Genomic DNA, 19,690 nt, shown 5'->3' on the forward strand with positions numbered 1-19,690 from the left:
ATGTTATTATTGAAATATATTTTTAAACATATTTTTCATGTTTTGATTGTATTCAGTCTCCAATTTGCGACACTTGTTAAACTCCGATTCAATAAGATTTGACATTTGCTTGTACAGTTCAACTGAATCGGTGGTGTTTGTCTTTGCTGAGCCAGTAATTATCTTACTAATAATTGCAATGTTGTCGTTTGGGCTTATGGTGGACAAGAGTTGTTGTGCTTGCTTGAAATCTTGTATGGCCAAAGAAAAGTTTCCCTCGCTCATGTGAGCCTCTGCTCTCTTGAAATAGCTTTTTACATTGGCTCCAATGTTTTCAATGCATTCCGTACTGAATTTCACAACATTGCCATATCTTTTCAGTTTCATTTCACATGTTAACAAGTTGTTAAATAATGTTATAAGAAGGTCTCTTATCTTTCTATCTTCCTCATCCCATTTACTTTTATCAATTTTTCTTAGCAATTTAATTCCTTTTCTATAACACCTTGATGAGGAAATATACTTTCCTTGAGAAAAGAATATATTCCCTTCCTCCTTTTTAGAAAGGGTTAGATTGTACAATTCTGTTTCGTTCATATCCCAGTCTGTATTGGAAATATTGTTCGTTTGGATAATTTTCAATAATTGAAGATTTATAGAATATCTAATGGCATCTTTTTCGGACTCAAATTCAGTCGACTCTCCGACTGTCAAGCCAATTAATTTCTCTTCAATTTCTTTAAATTGAGTTTGTTGTTTTCCAATTACAATTAGAAGGGGCTTGTCTATCTCGAATGAGTCTTCTATCGTTTCCCATTCGGAACGATCTTGTGTTAGAGCAGAAATTCTGTAATGAAACAAAACTGAGTCTCCGACTTTGATGGAAGAAGGAGAATGACTCCCAGTGGAGTGAGAAAGAGGAGATTGAAGCATTTTTTGCACTTGAATTTCAAGGCAATCAAACTCCTGATCGTTCAACCAAGCAAAACACGTTGTGCTGTATCATCAAGAGTTTCAAAATATTCTTTACATTCATTAATTTCATCATTCCATCCTCAAAACTTAATAAAAAATGAGCAACACAAAGAAAACAGGAGATGTTGATATTAAAGTCGTCATGCTGGGTATGGAGGAAAATTGTGCTGGTTTATTTCTGATTGGTTTTATCAATTTAATTTTTTGATCATCATTTGTGGTCCGAATATTTGATGGTGAAGGCGATAGTGGTGTCGGAAAGGCAAGTACATGCTCTAAATTTAGTTTCCATCTTCAAACATTTAATATGTAGACGAGCTTGGTAGGTTGATTCAATTCAATAATGAATGATTAATCTTTTGTTTCAAGCTGGTCCGATTTCTGGACAACACGTTCGGAAATACTAGATCAACGATAGGAGCATCCTTTTTCAAGGTTTGTATTTCATGCCGACATAAAGTGGTTGTCATTTACAAAATTAGAAATCAATCCCAAGCAAAACTGGAAAAGGATCCATAGAGCTTGGTCTCTGGGATACAGGTAAGCTGCTAATATTTATGAGTACTTTTGCTCACCACATTAGCTGGTCAGGTAAGTTTGCATTTTACAATTTGAAATTTGGGGACTGACATCCATCTTAAGGAGAGATATGACTCTCTGAGGTACGTGTTGTTAGCAAGTTAAATTATTTCAAATATATATTTGCCCAGCTCTTTTTACTGTCGGCACACGAACGTAGCCTTGATTTGCTATAATGTTACAGATGAATCCACATTTCACAACATTCAAAAATGGTATCACAAACTTGAGACCAGTGTACCAGCAGAGGATTGTTTTGTTATTTTGGTTGGAACTAAATCAGACTTGGGCAAACCTGTAATTACAGAAAAAAAAGTGGAAGATTTGATCTCTAACAACAGATTAATTTACAAACATTTTGTGACAAGCGCTAAAGACGGAACCAATGTCAGCACTATTTTTGATACCATTGCAGAAGAATATGAACGTAGAAAAGCTACTAACCAGAACAGGCGATCATCTATTGGTATGGTTCCCATTTCGCAGCTGCAAACAAACAGTGATACTTCCCTCAAGAAAGGTTGTTGTGGATGAAGTAGTTGATGTTGTCTTTATTCATGTGTAGAAAATGTAAAAGTTTGATAAATTAGTGTTTGCTATTGGACATTAATCCGTGTTTTTCACAGAGAGATTTACAATGTGAGCATACAAATCGCTCCAAGTCAATCTTGTCTTTCATAAAAGAAACATGCTCGTCACAAACACTGTACGGACAAGTAAAGCACTTCTTTACAACAGATGAGCTGTTGCATTCAGAGCAGAAGTGTTGTGGACAAACCCAATCGCCTGAAGGTATCTCTGTTAGGCCAACGCATTCCAGATGGTATACTTTTGTACAGCATTTAAAGTCACAACAAATCAGCTCTCCACCATTCTTGCATATAAAACATTCATCTTCGTGAACCTTTGTTTCTTCTTTTGCTTCAAGCCTGGAAAGATACACAGAGAAAAGGTCTTTGGAAGAGAGTTCAGTCAAATCAATATCTTGATCCTTCACGTACTCTCGTTTATCCTTCTTTTTCTTTCTTGGAGTTGAGATGGACACATTTTCTTCATCATTTGCAATCCCTGATAAGACCTTGAAGGGTAAGTGTTGTATGAGACGTCTTGGCTTTCGCTTAGCAATAACTTTCTCCTCTGTCTGTCTGTTCTTTTCGTTTGTCATATGTTTTTTTCTTTTCTTTTTCGTTGAGTCCTTGATTTCATGTGATTCAGGATTCGAATTTGTTGTCACATCAAAAGATTTAGAGGAAGAAGATGTATATGTAGATACACTGTCATCTTGGTCTTCATGATCAACGGTCGAACTGCTAGTTGCTTTCCAAGCAGTTAGCCCAAATAATCCAGATCCAAATAATGAAAATGTCGAAGCATTCTTCTTTTTCTTAATTTCCTGATACATCATTGCTGCAACAGTTCTTTCAGGCGTTTTGCCAGCACTTTTCACTAATTTCCTTTCAAAAATTAGTTTTGTTAAATCAGTGGCGGTGAGAGGCTTATTCACCTCTGAAAGAACGATCACACTTGCATCTCTGAAGCTATGGTACTTTTGTGATGAGTCTTCATTCAAAGAGAGTACTGTTGTTGGTTTGGTCTTCCTCTTTCTCTCCTTTTTTTTGTCTCTTTTTTCCTCTTCACTTTCAGAAGATGACGACTCTGTACTTTCACACTTTTCAAAAGTTTTAAAGTCTTTGTAAGGTTGTACTGGGATTAATGAATCATGGTGTTGTGTTGTTGAATTATTCTCCAACTCGTTGCGCTGTGAAGAATTTTGGCTGACAATAACATGATCATCATTAGACAAAGCTGATGGTGATGATGCAAGATTGTCATGACAATCGACTACCATTACACTGTCTACTGAGAAACCCTTATTGTTGATGTTATTGGATAACATCTCTGTGGTCCTTCTTGTTGATCGATTCTTGTTACTGGATCGTGAGTGAATTTGAGGATGGTGATTTGAAAGAGATTCCACTGCTGCATCACAATTTTGTGAAGTTGTATGGATGTCATCCGATGTGTTACAAGAATGTTGAGAGTGGCCACAATGAGATGACATGGAAGAATGATACAATTGTTGTGATAACATGGATGATGAATGATCGCCACTGTTTAAAGCAACGCTTCTTGTGTCTGAACTGAACTTTTTACAAAATGTATGATGATCATCACGGATCATGTTGTATGGAGAGGATGTTGTTGTGTTTGGACAACTATTTGTGCTACTGCTCGGAGAGTTACTTTGCAATTCATTGGAGGATATGGATGTTCCATCATGATGATGAAGGCTGTGATGACGAACAGTATTTTCTTGATCATTACATCCTTGATGAAGTACAAGATGAACTTTTGGATCACAGTGATCGTTGTTTAACAAGAACTCATCATCATCATCGTCGGAATACAATCTATTACTAATGCCCATCACATGCTCTACGTTGTGTACAGGATGAACCGATGGGATATGTCTACGTGTAAAATCTTCAAAATCTCTGGTCATGCCGTTGCAGTTCAAGATGAAGAGTATTTGATCAATGTTGTTATTATTATCAACGCTACGAATTGAGAAGGTTGCAGCGGTTTGATTCTTTTGGTATGATTCTTTCATCCCAACAGAGGAAGAATTTAATTGATCACTGGTTCTTTCGGCGATAACATTGAACAACCGAACTTGGTCAAGCATACTTGGATCGGAGGAGTGCATCGCACGCTTTAGAATTTTTTGCGTTATTTTTGATGGTCGAACAGGAAAGGGTGCCGTGAATGTATCGCTTATTTAGTTATTGTGTATCGTTTTGATTTTGTTGGTACTACATTGATTCCATTGAATTCTTTGATTCCAATTAATAAGCTTGCAAGGTGAGGAGTTGGGTGAGTTTGACGACTTTGTGTTGACGACTTTCTGTGATGTGATTGGATCCTTACAAATGTCACAGAGAACCTTAACACCACCCCCAAACTGTCGCAGCTCGTCAGCAAGCTTCGGAGATACTGCTGAAATGGCTTCGTAGTTTCTATGGTGATGTAGAAGCTGTTTTTTTAAAGCCTCGTTCATGGGAAGTTTAGGAAGAGGAAGCGTCTCAAAGAGTAAGGTTACAATGATATCTAATTTTGGAGTCTTGAAAAAGGGCACAGTAGATGAGTTAATATCCAAATGATTCTTCAGATATTTGTGTAAGTCCAGATTTCTAATGTCATTCATTAGGTCAAAGAAAACATATTTGTGTTGAGTACACGTGGCCAGTTCGTTGGACAAAGTATCACAAAACGAAAACAAAATATCTCTAACAACTACTGGAGAAGGCTGAAGATTTGTGGGGTCGTATGTTATGCTTGGTGTGCTATATATGCAAGTTTGAGTTTTAGATTGAGAAGTAATGGCCATTTCGTCATGGGGTTCCACTCTCACCACCTCATTCAAATAATCCCCAAGCGTGTTGGCTAACAATAATTTTTCTCTTCTTGATGGAAGGTAATCATTGATCAAGAACAAACAAAAACGCCTCCAACTCATTGATGCGTTCGATTTGAACAATCTATAAAACATTGAGCTTGCATTTTCTGATGGTTTCATTGTGAAATAACCTCTTTTCATATTTGTTTCCTTATCGATTTGTATCATTGCCTCATAGAGTTTCTCTACTGAAACCCAATATGAGGGATATTTGAAGCGCGCCACGTCTAACAACAAGACCATGTCTTCATCAGGATTGTAGCCTCCGATTGGACTAAAATGTCCGTCTCCTGTTTGATCCAGTGCTTTACGAGAAAAATTGACTACCAAATGAAATTTCTGATGTTTGCAAGAGTCAACAATATGCTGTCTAAACTGTTCAATTGTGCTATTTCTGAATAACTGGATATCCAGTCCAGAACAAACAGCCAAACACCAAAATTGCTCCATCTGCAATCCTTTCGATAACACTTGATCCTTTGATACACAACAGTTCATCAGCAAATTCTCATCATAAAAACGCCATACTCCTTTCCAAACCTGATTAGGGTCACATTGGAGCGAATTTAGCACCATACTCAAACTTCCGAGACCACAAAATGCCGGCTCCTGTTGCGTATGAAATTGTTCAGCTAATGCAAAATAATTCTCCATGTATTGTTGCTTGAGACTTGACCGAAACAATTCTTTTCCTTTCTCCGAGCTGAAGGGAATAAGCATCTCAGCCAGTTTTCTTTTGTAAAAAGAGATTGCACAGGTTGGAGCAGAGCTGAACAAACGAAGAACAGAAGAAGGTTTGAACATTTTTTTGTTTTTGGTCAACCACGGAAGTGCGGACAGTCTATTTATTCGCCAGATCTTTTTTCTTTTTGAAATCACGTTTTTTCTTTTGCAAAGTAGAGCGTACTTGAAACACGTTTTCGATGGCTTGCTTAAAGATGTCAAAGTTGTAATTGATGAGACCAACTTTCTCATAGCTATCTTTTGTAAGCAAACAAACCAATGCAAGATATTTGTTAACTTCTCTCAAATAAAGAACACTTCCGTTGTTCAATTTGATCACAGCACCAGTTTCTTCATCATAGGCGCCAGTTGTTCCTTCTCCTCCATTCACTCTGTTTCCATAGATGCAACTTATGTCGATCACAACATCTATCATATCACTACACAGTTCGTATGTAGTATTGTCAACAGGTGTAGCATCAGTAGCAATATAGATTTTAGAAACCACATCAAAAAGAAAAGCCTTTTCCAACCGTGAGTTTGTCACAAGCAGGTCTAATAAATTCTCTAATGTTGGTAATTGAGGAATTAGCTTTTGAATAACCTTACTAAAGGCCTCAAATATTGAATGGTCATAAATGCTTGTCATGTGAAATCTGGTCTTAACGTTTGGAGATACTTTAATATCTGAATCATTCAATTCATCTGACAACCTTTGTTGAATGTCCTGTTGAATTTGAATTTTGTGATCGTCACTGATTCCATCCATTTTGTGAATGAATATTTCAAATGCAATTTGATCGTTGACCTTGCTGGCTTGTTGAATTGTTTCAGCTAACTTTGTTATACTGTCCAAATAATTATCTTGGGCATCAATGACATATACAATGGCTCCACATCCGGTGAAAATTAATTCACATTCAAAATTCTGAGTGTCCCCAAATAGGTCTATCTGACCTGGAAAATCCCAAATTTGGAATTGAACAAAGGTGTTGTTTGAAATATCGTTCTTCACAATTTTGTTAGTTGACTCTAAGAAAAGTGTTTCGTGTGGAGACATTTTCTGAAATACGACTTTCTGAATGGAACTCTTACCACTCCTTCTAAGACCCATCAACAAAATACGAGGCTTGTCGTCTTCAAGAGAGCCGTTGTTCTGACTAACGGACTTTCTGAAGCTGGTGCTAATTTTTTGGAAATTTGGTGTATGAGCACCAACACCAACACTCCCAATAACAGCATTGTGACTTCCGAGCATTCCTTCTTGTTTCTTGGCTGAGGTATTGGGAGTTTGTTGTTTTTCAATATTTTCAAGAAGATGAGAAGGCTCTTGACCATAACTCCCACCAACAAACTCATCATCGTATCCATAATCATCCCCAATATTTTGATCAAAATCTTGCTCCGACAAATCATCGTAATGGTCTTCAACTTCGTCCGACAAATCAAAATTGAATTGATGAGCCATTGAATTTTGCTGGTAATATTTTTTTGTTGATGTTCTCTGCACAGTACGCTTATCCTCAGACAACCAAGCATCACCGCTTGGTTCGGCCCAGCAGCCAGTAAACATGCCGTTTTCATTTTTGGATTCATAACACATGTCACTGGTTTATTTTGATCATCTGTTGAATCTTCATTGGTTATACCGAGAGTGCTGTGCTGACGTACTGGTTTTGTTTCAAATTTTGTTTCAAAGTGATGCACAATATCTTCTTCAGAGAATTTGATATCTTTCCAATCTATTGGTTTTTCTTTTAGATGTTTGTCAAATTGGTAAATCATTGAGCTGTCATGTTTGTTGAAATTTTCACTTAGTTTCGTTTTGATATCAGCTCCAGTTTCCTTATATAATACTTTGATATTATTTCTTAGTTTTTCAATTTCATCAGTATTTTGACCATTTTCCTGTGTAACAAGATTGAGAAGTTCTATTTCTTTGGTTTTAGTTTCTTTCTTATTGGTTGTGTTAATGTATTTGAGATTGGATTTATCGTCTTTGAATGAAAATTTGTTAACCATTTCTGATATGTCTTTTTGGAGTGCCTCAAATGAATCATAGTGTGATTGGTTCAATGTTGTTGATATTTGATTCATATCTTTCCTACACAGTACTCTTATCCTCAGACAACGATCACGCAAGTGTTTTTCGCTGGGGCTGACTTGGCATCGCGTGGTCTAGACCACAAGCCAACAAAAATAACCTTCAGACATTTGACAACACCACAACCGTTGTGTGGTTCCAATAAAACAAACGCCTAAGCTTGCAGCTTCTGATTTCGATCATGCAAACGGGATTCATTGTCACTTGTGCAAAAAAACTTTCAAAAAACGGCCAATCAGCAACTCGTGTGATCATTGTCAAAAGAAAACAATTTATGCCGATTGTCCTATATGTTTAGAGTCTGTTTTGCTCACAAATTTATACAGACATCGTTGCGAATACATTAAATCAGTGAAAATTTGTGATAATAACGCCCTGCTCACAGATCCAAACACAACTAACCCAATAACTATCATTAAGGAACAAAATGGAATCGGTGAAGTGTTCGGTAATATTACCGATAACATTAAAAACTTGGCCAAAGTTGAGGCAAACAATGCAGCTCAAAGGTATTTGGATGAATTTTTCGAACTTGGTGGAACAATGTCTCACTTGATGACGCATGAACATGTAAAAGAGAGTTTACGAGAGCATTCAAAAACTATATTTCAAGGAGGATACCGATCTGGTATAAAAGGACTGTTAAAAAAGCTTAAAAAACGAATAACAACAAGCAGTCATTTGTTAGAAGGTACGAATTTATCTGATAACCAAATAAGAACGCTTCAACGTTTACTGTTTGAGGAAAACAATGAAGAAATCGAAAAACGAAAATGCTGCAAAGCATAGCAAAGAATTTACATTCTGAAGTGCAAGCAAATAGAGAGCAATTAGTTCTCAAATTATTAGGTTTTTGTGTAAATACACTCAACAGATCTAAAAGAGAGATAGAACATTCCATATCAGATCCTAATTTATTTTATGACGTGAGCAATGGTAATATTCAGACGTACATAAATCGTAAGGATGAACTCGAACGTCATTTTAAGAACTTTGATTATTTATGGGGTAAAATCGGGAAGCAACTCTTTTCTATAATGGACATGACAGTTCATTCCACCACAATCGCTCAAAATTTAAAAGAATTACTCCGACAGAAAATAGGGGAAAGTATTTTTAACTTACCTAGCAACATTATTACTGTGGAGTTCAATGGAGAGAAGCTGAATTTTCAAATTTTCATCACCAAAATTAAGGGAGATGCTCCTTTCTTACAAAAACTGCTGGGAAATGCTCTTGTACAAGAGAGAAGTGAACAACAAAGATATTTTACGTTTTTAGATCAATACCTATAACATGTTTCATGATTTGGAAGAATTGGGGTTTAATATGAAAACGTATGATCATATCACATACAACCATGCGGGAAACTTTATTGAATCCAAAACACAACATGAGAACACAAACGAGCAAGATGAATGTTTGTTTAAACTAATTAGAAAAGTGATGCATTTGTTTTGTGGTAGACAAGTGTACTCAAAAAAAGAAATGGAAACTATTTTGGAAGCAGTTGAGGAAATTTCTAATGCACCTGATAACAGCTAAATGGCAATTAATTCCAAAACATTTTGAATTGGTTTGGATAAGAGCATTTGCAAACAGATCATTACAACAACAATTCGGTAAAAATCACCACCCCAACGATAATGCTTTCAATAGAAAATGAAAACTCCACAAATATCCAATTCTAAAAATCAAAAAGAGCTCGATGATGAACTACAGAGAGAATGCCAAATGGGATAAATTTTGTAGCAAAATAATTGGACCAATTCAAATGCTCCAAGAGAACAAAGAACTTCATGTTGTAGAAACATCCGAATATTTGGAATTTAACTTTCCTTCTAGTGACTACATTCACTCCAATAATTCAAGAGGACTTTTTTTTTTCAACAATCACTGAAAAAGATCTCAAGGATTTAGGAGTATTTCAAATTACAGAAATAAGGTTCCATGATTGTACTGCCATGATCAGCACAAGTCAAAATAGAACATCCGCATCCACAGATACATCCTATAATTTCAACGTTGATGAAATGAAGAAAATTTTAGAACATATTTCCAACTCTAATCTATCAAAACTCTTGATAAAACCATGTGGGCATTATTGAAAGGAGCCAAAGTCGGCACAAAGATTAGACCACAAACTAAAATTAAGGCAATTTTAGACTGCGTTTCAACAGATCCGAATTTGCTTGCCAAGTTGTATCAAAAATGTGGACATTTGTTGTTGCATGATGAAACCGGTTTAGCTACAAAGCCCGACAAAAAGAGAAAATCCAATCCACAGAAATCTGTTACCAAAACCAAGAAGAAATCCAAACCATCTGTTGAAGACAACAATACCACTCGAGCAATCAATCCTACGGTGATTCCTTCTATTGATTCATGCACATTTCAATTAATGATCACATCATCGATTCCAACAGAACCACATCCAACTTCTTCCATCACGAACAATCTAACCCAAGCAGAAGAAACTCAACTTTCGACGGTTTTCAGTGATTCACAACAAAGAATCAATTTGCAAAACATGAACAGTACATCATCACGACCGAATATTTCCACAAATCCGAACACAAAGACACGAAAAGGAAACAAATCAGGAAAGGCTGCCAACAAACAATTCTTTTCCCAATTCAAACCAAGCAATCAAATGGCTGATGAAACAGCTTCCAACACTACCTCCAATATCCAAATCATCACTTTGAAAATCCACCGTCAACCGTCAAGAAAGGGCCAAAAATACCACAAATAAGCCTTAAAAAAGTCAAAGAGGCGATTTCGAGAATGAAATCAAATACACCTGGCCTAGACTCAATATCCTTCCAAATTATACGTAATCTCAAAGACGAACATCTACAACTTATTGCTGACCAATTTGAAAAATGTATTCAACAAGGAAATATTCCTGAAGAATGGAAATCTGGTTGGGTTAAATTACTCCCCAAAAGAGACGTCCAAAAACTAAATGATATTAGACCCATAACTATTCTCCCAATATATTACAGAATACTTTTCAACATAATTGCATACGAATTAAGACAATGGGCTTCCAAACACATCAATCTAAGGCAACAGGCCTTTATCTCACACAGAAACACAATGAATCACGGATTATTACTTTCATCTTTAGCCAAAAAGAACAAATCGTCATTCCTATTGATAAATTTAGACATTGAAGGTGCTTACGATTCCGTTGAAAACCATATTATTGAAAAAGCTCTCACGCATTGTAAGTTTCCAGAGGAGTTGAAATCTTTCATACTAAATTCATATAAGAGCATCTCTCAAGACCATTCACAAAAACAAGAGGAATACCACAAGGACGCCCTCTAGCTCCTCTTATATATGATTATATTACTCAACTCATAATTGACAAATGCATACAACAATGGAAAATATCAATCAAACCAACCAAGCTTAATATTAACGATATTGGATTACTCTGCTTCGCTGATGACATTAATTTTATTGCAAACAGATATTGCAATTATAACGAAAGACTTGATAATATTTCAAAATGGCTCGGCCAATTAAGCCTAAACATTAATCCTTCAAAATCCATGGCAACCACTCTCCCAACTAAAAGCACAACGAAACCAATGATAGATGGTACAATTATACCAAGATTCAAAAACCTTCGAGTGCTTGGTCATTATTCTTAGGATGACTCTACTCTAAAAGAAGATATTGAAAAAAGAATCCTCCAATTTCAACTCTCACTCAAATATATTCCACTGAAAAGAATGGAGATAACAAATATTAAGAAAGTAATCTTTGCCAAATGTACTAGTTTATTTACACACATTTTACTAACAAATTATATTCCTGAAACGCTTGTTGATAGAATCAACATTGAAGTAAGAAAAGCAATAAGAAAGAAATTTTTCATGCATAATGCCAGTCCAACAAACTATTTTCACCTCCCAATCACCTATGGTGGATTAGGCATTCCAAGATTCGACATCTTTGCTGATGAAATTAGAATCAAAACAGCCCTTTATCTTATTAACAATGAGAACGAACTCCTTAGAGAAGTTTATTCAGAAGGAATTAAATATGAAAATTCGATTTTTAAGGAAATGAATAGATCAATGAAGAAATACAAGATCAAACCTCAACAATTTAACAATGATGAAAATCTTCCAAAACTCAAAGGAAAGAATTTTACTATTTACACTGATGGATCAAATCTAAACAATTCAACAGGTTTCGGCTTCACCGCCAATAAGATGCATCCTCAACGATTATCAAGAATCAAGATACTGTGATAGAAGAAAATTTTTCATCATCCACCATGACGGAGTAATGATTCGAGATACTCAAATACCCAACCTTAAAAATATTTACCAAAATTGGCCTGAAATCCAAATAATTCTCACCTTAGTAAATGTCACACCAAATACTATGAAAACTCAAGATTCAAAAAACCATTTCAAAAACAATCCCCAATCCTCACAGATTTACCAGCACCAATGGTGCTAACAATAAACTAATATTAGATTTTTTTGTTGATGTAGATTTTAATGTTTCAATGTTTGGCTCGCTTTGAAAGTTGGTAAATGATTTCGAAAATTATGTTGGTATTTGGATTTTCCTTCACCCGTGAAAGTGCACTTGACAAGTGCTGACGTTGGTCACTACCAACCAAGGGACCAAATCTTGAGGGTTCTTCTTTTTGCAAAGCATCAAAATATGAAAAGATTATCATTTCCTTTTCATCCATTGTGGAAGGAGATTCTGGTATTTCTTGGGAAACAAGTTTTCCGTTATCCCAAACCTGATTAATAGAGACCATTATATTATGAGTATCATCTCCATCCCTCATAACCAACACTCCTGTGCCATGTCTCTCATCGTTCATAAATGAGCCTGTATATTTCGACCCGTCGGGATAAGTGACTGTTCCTTTGCCTTCACACACAGAGTTACGAATGTCTCCTTCATAGTAGGAGCCATCATCAAAAGTGTGGCGCCCTTTCCCAAAAAATTGGCCATCCCTGAACTCTCCCTCCAAATAATCACCGGTTTTGGCGCTGATAAGTACAGAGCCTTTCCCGTTATAAGGCTGATGCTCCTTGAACTCTCCTTCAAATAGATATTCTTTTCCTTCATAACGGCTCTTAAGCTTTCCTCTTCCACAGAATAAACTTTTCAAAAATTGGCCTGTATAACTTCTGTCTTGTTCAGTAAATGTTCCCTTTCCTGTCATTTCATTCTCCTGAAACTCTCCTTCATAAAATGAACCATCCTGGTATATTATTTTACCAAATCCGTGTCTTTTAGAATTCACCATTTCACCTTCGAATTCCAATGTCTTGGTTTGTATCGAAAATTGTCTCATCTTGCCAGTAAATAATTTGACCTTCCATGTTCCCTCATATTCTACATGCTCGTTATCTAAAGACGTAAAATATCCGAAGCCATTCTTAATGAGCCCGTTTTCAAACTCCCCCTCACATCTATATTGCTCCAAACCGGAAAGCAAAACGCCTTGCCCATGATAAAAGCCATTTTTGAACTCCCCAGTATAAACCTGTTGAATCTGAGTGTTGACTAATGTACCCTTTCCATCGCATTTGTTGTTCTTCCAATCGCCATCATAGTATTTTACTTTGTGAGACCCATCATAGAACTCGATCAAACCTTTTCCATGCCTTTTCCCATCTAACACTTCGCCTTTATAAATGCTTCCGTCTTTGTACTTAAATTCTCCAAATCCGGTCACTTTTCCTTGTCTGACAGTTCCGGTATAAACGTCAGAGTTCAAAAATCGAAAGACTCCTTTGTCATCATCCGGAAGATCATCTTTGAAACAACCCTCATATTGGTCACCATTCACAAAAATGAGTTTTCCTTTTGAATACTTGTTGTTAAGGAATTCTCCTTCATAAACAGAGCCATTCGGTAACATCAAGAGGCCGTGACCATGTTTTTCGCCACGTTCGTTCTTTTCTCCGTTGTATACCGCCATTCCTTCTTCTGTGGTCTGTGATGCAAGCCCGAGAAAAAACTTCTTTTGCATAGAATTTGAAATTGGCTTCTGTTTTTCGGCCTGGAAAATTAATGCAAAGTCAGTAAACAGTGTCGCAACCACATTTTGAGCATCTCCTGTCCTTTTCATTTGCTCCATAAAGTCATGAGAAGGATTGTATAAAATGTTTGGTTGCCAACAAACAGATAAATTTTCACAAGTCATCCTGTTTGAAGAGCTGTACTTTGAAATAGCATTGCACAATTCGCTAATCTTTCGTAATAGCAATAAGTTGTTGGAAGGTAGCAAGCTGACAGCTTTTCTCAGCATGTCGCTCATCTCTTGATTGAAGTCTTTACACCTAGCAGTTGACATAAAAGTCTCATACAACTGAGGAACGATCAGAGGTACAGGCAACGATCTAAAGTAATGTTTCAGCACAGCAGATGCAAAAGCAATCTCATCGGTACTAGTATTTGGGTACTGAAAAGTGACAGTTCTGTATGGATCCTTTTCTGTTGCGTATCTTTGATTCATTTTGTTGATCAGATCTGCCTTTCTTGTCTCATGGGTACTCAACCGAAATATACCTTCGGTTTCTAAACCATGTTTCATCAAGTAGTCAATTGTGTCCAAAATAAATTGTGGCACCTTGGACGGATCTGACTCGTCTAAAGGGCCTCCAAACAACTTCGGTGGAGTTCCTGTTTGCGTAGATGTGGTAGATGATGAAATCAGGCCATAGTCAGCGTTGTCTATTGCACCAGCAAGAGAATGAACGTCTCCCTCTTCGCTTTTGCTGGTGAGTTTTGGTCTGAAACTGAAAACGCGCTTGAAAACTGGCATGATAGCTATTTATTTTTTTTTGAATTATTTTTTGTGAAACGTCGATTGCTGACGAACACACCTAAAAGTTCTCCTTGTGGAAAACAAACTGGACTGTAGAGTTTTTGCTCTTGTCAACAGCAAACGAATAAACTTGCTTGCTCAGCCCAGCAGGACCACACACAAACACTCCAACTTTTGGTTTCTTTCCAGATGGGCTGTTTTTTTCTACAAATCGTCTAACTTCCGAAAACTCTGCATCCCAGTTTGGTCTGCCAAAGTTTCTCTTTGTTGAGTCTACCATTTTGGTAACGTGATCAACCTTAACAACAAAATTAGCTGGGAAGAGACCTGTTTGCTTTGTGGTGGTATTTGTTCCCATCCACCAGCCAGATTCGTCTTGCTCTGTGACAACAATAATATCATTCCTATCAAGTCTCATTTCATCAGAACTTTGAGGTTCGTATTTGTGCAAAGCACGGACCATAATATCCACCTTTCCTGACTGCTGAACATTATCCTTTGTGCTAGATTGATTTTGATATTCGGATGAAGCGAACATTATTTTCTTTACGTCTTCCGCTTTTAGCATACCGGTCATGTATGTGTGAATATCAAAAAAGTCTGGGTTCTCACTTTCTAATTGATTTAGAATGTCAGAAAACCACTCCCAGCTGCCTTCATCACGGTTGATCCAATAAAAACTTGCTCTACGAATCTTTAGAGGAGGAGCTTGTCCAGAAGAAGCAGCGTCAAGACGGAATTTGAAATGTTTTAAGAGTGAGCTATATGGAGTAACACCAATTCCAGCCGCAATGAGCATCACATACTCAAAATCGAAAACATATTCTGCACAAGTTCCAAAAGGTCCATCAACTCGAATCAAATAATCACTACCATCTGGTGTAGTTGGTTTGTTGATTTCAACTGTCGGTCTTTGGGCAGGATTAAATACATCCTGATTATTCTCATCGTTATGTTTTTAACTGTTACCAGCACAACTTACCATCAATGTGTTGGTCCAGTCTCCAACACAACGAATGTGGAATTGCAAAAACTCTTCTTCTGGAGCAGAGGAGATAGTGAACGGATGCCATTCGTGTTGTGAAATCATTGGGCAATTTAGGAAGCAATACTGTCCAGATTCATATCTAAAGCTTGGCTTTTCTAATTCTAAATGAATAACACGGGAGGGCAAGCAGTGAACACGTTTCACTATTGTCATCTCCGATCCTCTCAAGTTTCTCATGATTCTCTCTAAGGCGTATAACCCCATAGGGATAAAGAACCACGCCCAAAACTGCTTTCCGTGTACAAGAAGAAGTACAAAAAACACAACAAATAAATGATGGGTGTACCAGAAAACTGTAAAATTCTTGGTCCTACGGTAAGTCTTCGCTGACGCAGCATACATGATGAACATCACCACACAAAGTACATTTCCTGTGGTACCGAATTTGTTCCACCAGCACGCTTGCAAGGGTGTGGTTGCACTGTCATATAGTTGCCAGCAGCAAGCATAGTTCAAATAATGACCTAATGTATGACCTATCACGCACACAACAATCCTAAAACAAATGAATGATTATGGTGAAAATTAGAGCGGCAACCTACCAATATGCTAGATAACGATGGAACACGAGATTCTTGTCAAGAGGAAATATTGATCCAAACTTCAAACTTCTGAATACGTTCAGAAGTGTTCTCATGGTGGGCAAGATCAACAAAGCGCAATTGAAATTCAATAACTGTCCAAACCCTCTTGCCAGAGCGACAAAGAATGGTACTTTTTGTACTCCTGTTGGTACAGTGATGGATGAGATGTAATAAAAGTAACGAATAAAAGCCTCTGTGAAAAGAAAGATGTTGATGAAAAACCAAATAGAGACCACAATCAACTTTTGGCCTTCAGCAGCCCAGTAATTCAAAAACTCATGTTTGTTGGTGAGACGTTTCTTCCATTTCTGAACAAATTTACGGAGTGACGAGAGTGATCCGGATGAGAAGCCATTAGAGCAACACCCATAAAGAAAAAAGTCTGACAAATTGCTAAGCGCGCCCATAATGTTGGTTACGTGCTTTTTTTTTGATGGATGTCAACCATCAGATATCATTCATCAAACAAAATGAACAAATCAGGACTGCATTTTTTTCTACGAAGATATATGTTACTTTTCTTTCTCTCCCAATCTCCGAACCAAACAATAATAATAATAAAATTATTGAAATTAAAAATCTAAAGAATTTTTTAATAGAGATCATTAACTCATCAGTCCCGTAGAAGTAAAATTACCTGGGAACTGTGATGATCGAATATCAAGCTCATTTGTGATGATTACGTGTCGTTTTGGGTGTATTCGAATACGAAAAGACATGGAAAAGTAACATGATCTTCTCGAATGGATTACTTAATAATGGTTATCGTCATGGAGATAATATTGAAACTTATTACCAATGGTAATCGAACACACCTTGAAAAAAATTATTGAGGTACATGTAAAAAGAATCCTGCTGGGATTCAAATTGAGGACACAAAAGTGTCGTCAACCTGCATTCTTGTCATTATAGTAGAGTTTGTAGCATTTGACAACGAAGAGAGTGACGGGAACTTGGGGCTATTGGGAAGATAACTCTTTGTGACAATATTCATGTCATCTGCAAAATTGAGTAATCCTCTATCGTTTACATTGATTCCAATTGTCGATTGCCTTATCAATAATTAATTGTACGAGACATCTGTCGTACATTAAAGGGGCAAGGGGCAGCCTTGTGGGATTCCTCTTATAATAGAAAGAGTGTCGATGGAGGTCATTAATTTCAAGGTGGAGGAATAAAAGAGTATTTGCACCCCAAAGGTAGGGCGTAGAGAAGTAAACCATGGGGGAAAAGTGTTCCTGAATAGTTCCTTTAGATCTTTTTGTATTTTGATAAATTAGTGGATTTTGCCCTCATAAACGGTTTTGATGGATGGTTTTTCAATAATGAATCTCCTCTCAAGAAGGGTAGAGAGACATGTGAAAGAATGATCAAACTTTTGAAATATTTAACCAGGGGATGTCATCGAAGAATTGAAAGTTACTAATTAATGATTTGGTTTGACTCAGTTCTCCAACCAACGGAGAATTGAAATGGCAAAATGAGTTCAATGAGAAGAATATTGAATTTTTTACCTTGAAATTGTTGATGTTGGGTGATTTGGAGGCTCTTGATCAAGAACTTGATTCCAATTTTACACTCTTTGAGTATTCCGTCTTATTTGGAGGTTCTTGGTTGGGACATTTTTTGCGCTTCACCACCATGAAAAAAAATGGACACATCTGTTAAGGTAAGCCTTATGTCGAGCTTTATTTCAAACAGGTCTTGCCAGGTGGTTGTAGTCGGAGATGGAGCAGTTGGTAAAACATGTAAGTGCTTGTTTCGAGTTCTTTCCTCTCACATTTGTTAGGTATGCTTTACTGTTACGCAAATAATCAATTTCCGGAAGGTATGATGAACTCCAATGCTTTTTATTTTAACAAAATTAATAATATGATATTGGAAAATTGAACTAGATTATGTTCCAACGGTTTTTGACAATTACAACGCCAATACATTATATGGAAACCAATCTGTGAGCCTTGGATTGTGGGTATGTACTTTAGTTAATCACAGAAATGTACAGAAGATTCTCTCACATTTGAAGGACACGGTAAGTCGAACTGTCAGTTGTTCTTCGCTAATTATCATCAGGCAGGTCAAGAAGATTATGACTCTTTGTAAGTACTAAAAGAGACTTGTGTACGTTCTTAAAAAGAATTATTAGACGCCCCTTAAGTTATTCCGAAACTGATGTGTTTCTTGCATGCTTTTCAGTCACTTCGAAAATAAGTCTTAATAATGTGAAACAAAAATGGTTGCCTGAGATTAAGCAGCATATGCAAAAAAACACTCCGATTCTTCTTGTTGGATTAAAGAAAGATTTAAGAAACGATCATAAAACGATAAAGGAAGCTCAAGAATTTGGTGATGCAATTGTTTCTGAAAAAGAAGGAATGGAAGCAAGCAAAGCGATGAATTGCGTGACCTATTGTGAATGCAGTGCTAAAACGAGGGAAGGTTTGGAGGAGGTTTTTCTGAATGCAATTGCAGCTGTGTTGGATCCTCAACAATTCATACATATGAGCGAAAAACAACCAAAGAAAACCCCAAAAAAGAAAGGTTGTTCACTCCTATAAATTGTTGATAGAAATGTTGTTTAATTGTTGTACAGTTTGGCACCTCTGTCGTAACCCAGCAGCAAAAACATGTTCATGTTTTGAACCAACAGCTTTCCTTCGTCAATTGATTCAATTTTTCTCAAAAAAGAGACACCTAAAAGTCTCATCAATTCAGATGAATGCAAAGTACACAATGCAATAGGATGAATACCTCCTTCATTTTCAGGGAAAAACGTCAAAAACTCCAATATTTCCTCTCTAGAATTTATGTGCTTGATGAACAATTGAAACATGGTAATAAGCTCTTCTTCATTCAAAATATTTGACCGCAACTTCTGAACACAGCTTTTCAAATCAATTATTTCTGGTGAAATGTAAATTTGTCTCTTTCCTGATCTGTATTTCTTTTTGTTATGTTTAAATGATGATGTGGCTCTCCAAGCTAATGCTTTTTTGATGTTATCTGAAATCGATTCATGGGCCGATGAGGTTCCATAATAGATTTGTTGTTGATACAGAATTTGCTTTTCTTGATCGAATGCCAAATCAATTATTTCTTTTGAGTAATAATAAAATTTTGATCTAATTAAATCTTCTAATATTTCAAAACCGCTTGACTTTGGAGTTTTGAATTGAATTAATTCTATTAAATCCTTAATAAAATATAAATCGTCTTGTGTTAAATAACAAATATCGTCAAATGTTTTTGGTCTGGTAACTCCTACTGTATGTCCAATCGAGTCAATAATGTCGAGAGTATCTGTTAACACTGAATCAAAAAGAGATTTTTCTTGGGGAGATGGTTCTGTTGAATGTTTTGCATCCATGATGTTGGTTTTCGATGTTCTTTGTTTTTTCTTCTCTTTTTTTTCTTTTTT

At 36.5% G+C, this 19,690-nt stretch overlaps 11 protein-coding genes across 11 annotated transcripts in view; 4 read left to right on the forward strand and 7 right to left on the reverse strand.

The window, feature by feature from the left end:
* Positions 1–6: 6 nt before the first annotated feature.
* On the reverse strand, positions 7–912 carry FDP41_004531 (uncharacterized protein; the record flags this gene model as incomplete). Its single annotated transcript, XM_044707956.1, has 1 exon — positions 7–912. The coding sequence occupies one exon, from the start codon at positions 910–912 to the stop codon at positions 7–9; it is 906 nt and encodes a 301-aa protein (XP_044561345.1).
* A 139-nt stretch (positions 913–1,051) lies between these two features.
* Positions 1,052–2,067, forward strand: FDP41_004532 (uncharacterized protein; the record flags this gene model as incomplete). The annotated part of the gene is made up of 5 exons (XM_044707957.1): positions 1,052–1,103; positions 1,268–1,276; positions 1,538–1,545; positions 1,597–1,616; positions 1,665–2,067. The coding sequence occupies 5 exons, from the start codon at positions 1,052–1,054 to the stop codon at positions 2,065–2,067; spliced, it is 492 nt and encodes a 163-aa protein (XP_044561346.1).
* Positions 2,068–2,119: 52 nt separating this feature from the next.
* FDP41_004533 (uncharacterized protein) lies at positions 2,120–4,240 on the reverse strand (the record flags this gene model as incomplete). The annotated part of the gene is made up of 1 exon (XM_044707958.1): positions 2,120–4,240. The coding sequence occupies one exon, from the start codon at positions 4,238–4,240 to the stop codon at positions 2,120–2,122; it is 2,121 nt and encodes a 706-aa protein (XP_044561347.1).
* A 72-nt stretch (positions 4,241–4,312) lies between these two features.
* Positions 4,313–5,794, reverse strand: FDP41_004534 (uncharacterized protein; the record flags this gene model as incomplete). The annotated part of the gene is made up of 1 exon (XM_044707959.1): positions 4,313–5,794. One exon carries the CDS (start codon positions 5,792–5,794, stop codon positions 4,313–4,315), a length of 1,482 nt encoding a protein of 493 aa, XP_044561348.1.
* A 37-nt stretch (positions 5,795–5,831) lies between these two features.
* Positions 5,832–7,735, reverse strand: FDP41_004535 (uncharacterized protein; the record flags this gene model as incomplete). Its single annotated transcript, XM_044707960.1, has 2 exons — positions 5,832–7,229; positions 7,385–7,735. The coding sequence occupies 2 exons, from the start codon at positions 7,733–7,735 to the stop codon at positions 5,832–5,834; spliced, it is 1,749 nt and encodes a 582-aa protein (XP_044561349.1).
* An 855-nt stretch (positions 7,736–8,590) lies between these two features.
* On the forward strand, positions 8,591–9,112 carry FDP41_004536 (uncharacterized protein; the record flags this gene model as incomplete). The annotated part of the gene is made up of 1 exon (XM_044707961.1): positions 8,591–9,112. The coding sequence occupies one exon, from the start codon at positions 8,591–8,593 to the stop codon at positions 9,110–9,112; it is 522 nt and encodes a 173-aa protein (XP_044561350.1).
* A 797-nt stretch (positions 9,113–9,909) lies between these two features.
* Positions 9,910–10,572, forward strand: FDP41_004537 (uncharacterized protein; the record flags this gene model as incomplete). The annotated part of the gene is made up of 1 exon (XM_044707962.1): positions 9,910–10,572. The coding sequence occupies one exon, from the start codon at positions 9,910–9,912 to the stop codon at positions 10,570–10,572; it is 663 nt and encodes a 220-aa protein (XP_044561351.1).
* Positions 10,573–11,563: 991 nt separating this feature from the next.
* FDP41_004538 (uncharacterized protein) lies at positions 11,564–12,088 on the forward strand (the record flags this gene model as incomplete). The annotated part of the gene is made up of 1 exon (XM_044707963.1): positions 11,564–12,088. One exon carries the CDS (start codon positions 11,564–11,566, stop codon positions 12,086–12,088), a length of 525 nt encoding a protein of 174 aa, XP_044561352.1.
* Positions 12,089–12,348: 260 nt separating this feature from the next.
* FDP41_004539 (uncharacterized protein) lies at positions 12,349–14,637 on the reverse strand (the record flags this gene model as incomplete). The annotated part of the gene is made up of 1 exon (XM_044707964.1): positions 12,349–14,637. One exon carries the CDS (start codon positions 14,635–14,637, stop codon positions 12,349–12,351), a length of 2,289 nt encoding a protein of 762 aa, XP_044561353.1.
* A 61-nt stretch (positions 14,638–14,698) lies between these two features.
* On the reverse strand, positions 14,699–16,679 carry FDP41_004540 (uncharacterized protein; the record flags this gene model as incomplete). The annotated part of the gene is made up of 3 exons (XM_044707966.1): positions 14,699–15,574; positions 15,623–16,184; positions 16,231–16,679. 3 exons carry the CDS (start codon positions 16,677–16,679, stop codon positions 14,699–14,701), a joined length of 1,887 nt encoding a protein of 628 aa, XP_044561354.1.
* Positions 16,680–18,850: 2,171 nt separating this feature from the next.
* FDP41_004541 (uncharacterized protein) overlaps positions 18,851–19,690 on the reverse strand; it is a gene marked incomplete at both ends in the record, with an annotated part of 2,011 nt that continues 1,171 nt past the window's right edge. Inside the window, one exon of the mRNA XM_044707967.1 lies at positions 18,851–19,690. This exon is cut by the window's right edge and continues 863 nt beyond it. Coding sequence (XP_044561355.1) covers positions 18,851–19,690 — 840 coding nt within the window.

This window comes from Naegleria fowleri, assembly GCF_008403515.1.
Source record: "Naegleria fowleri strain ATCC 30894 chromosome Unknown tig37, whole genome shotgun sequence".
NCBI lineage: Eukaryota > Heterolobosea > Eutetramitea > Acrasida > Naegleriidae > Naegleria > Naegleria fowleri.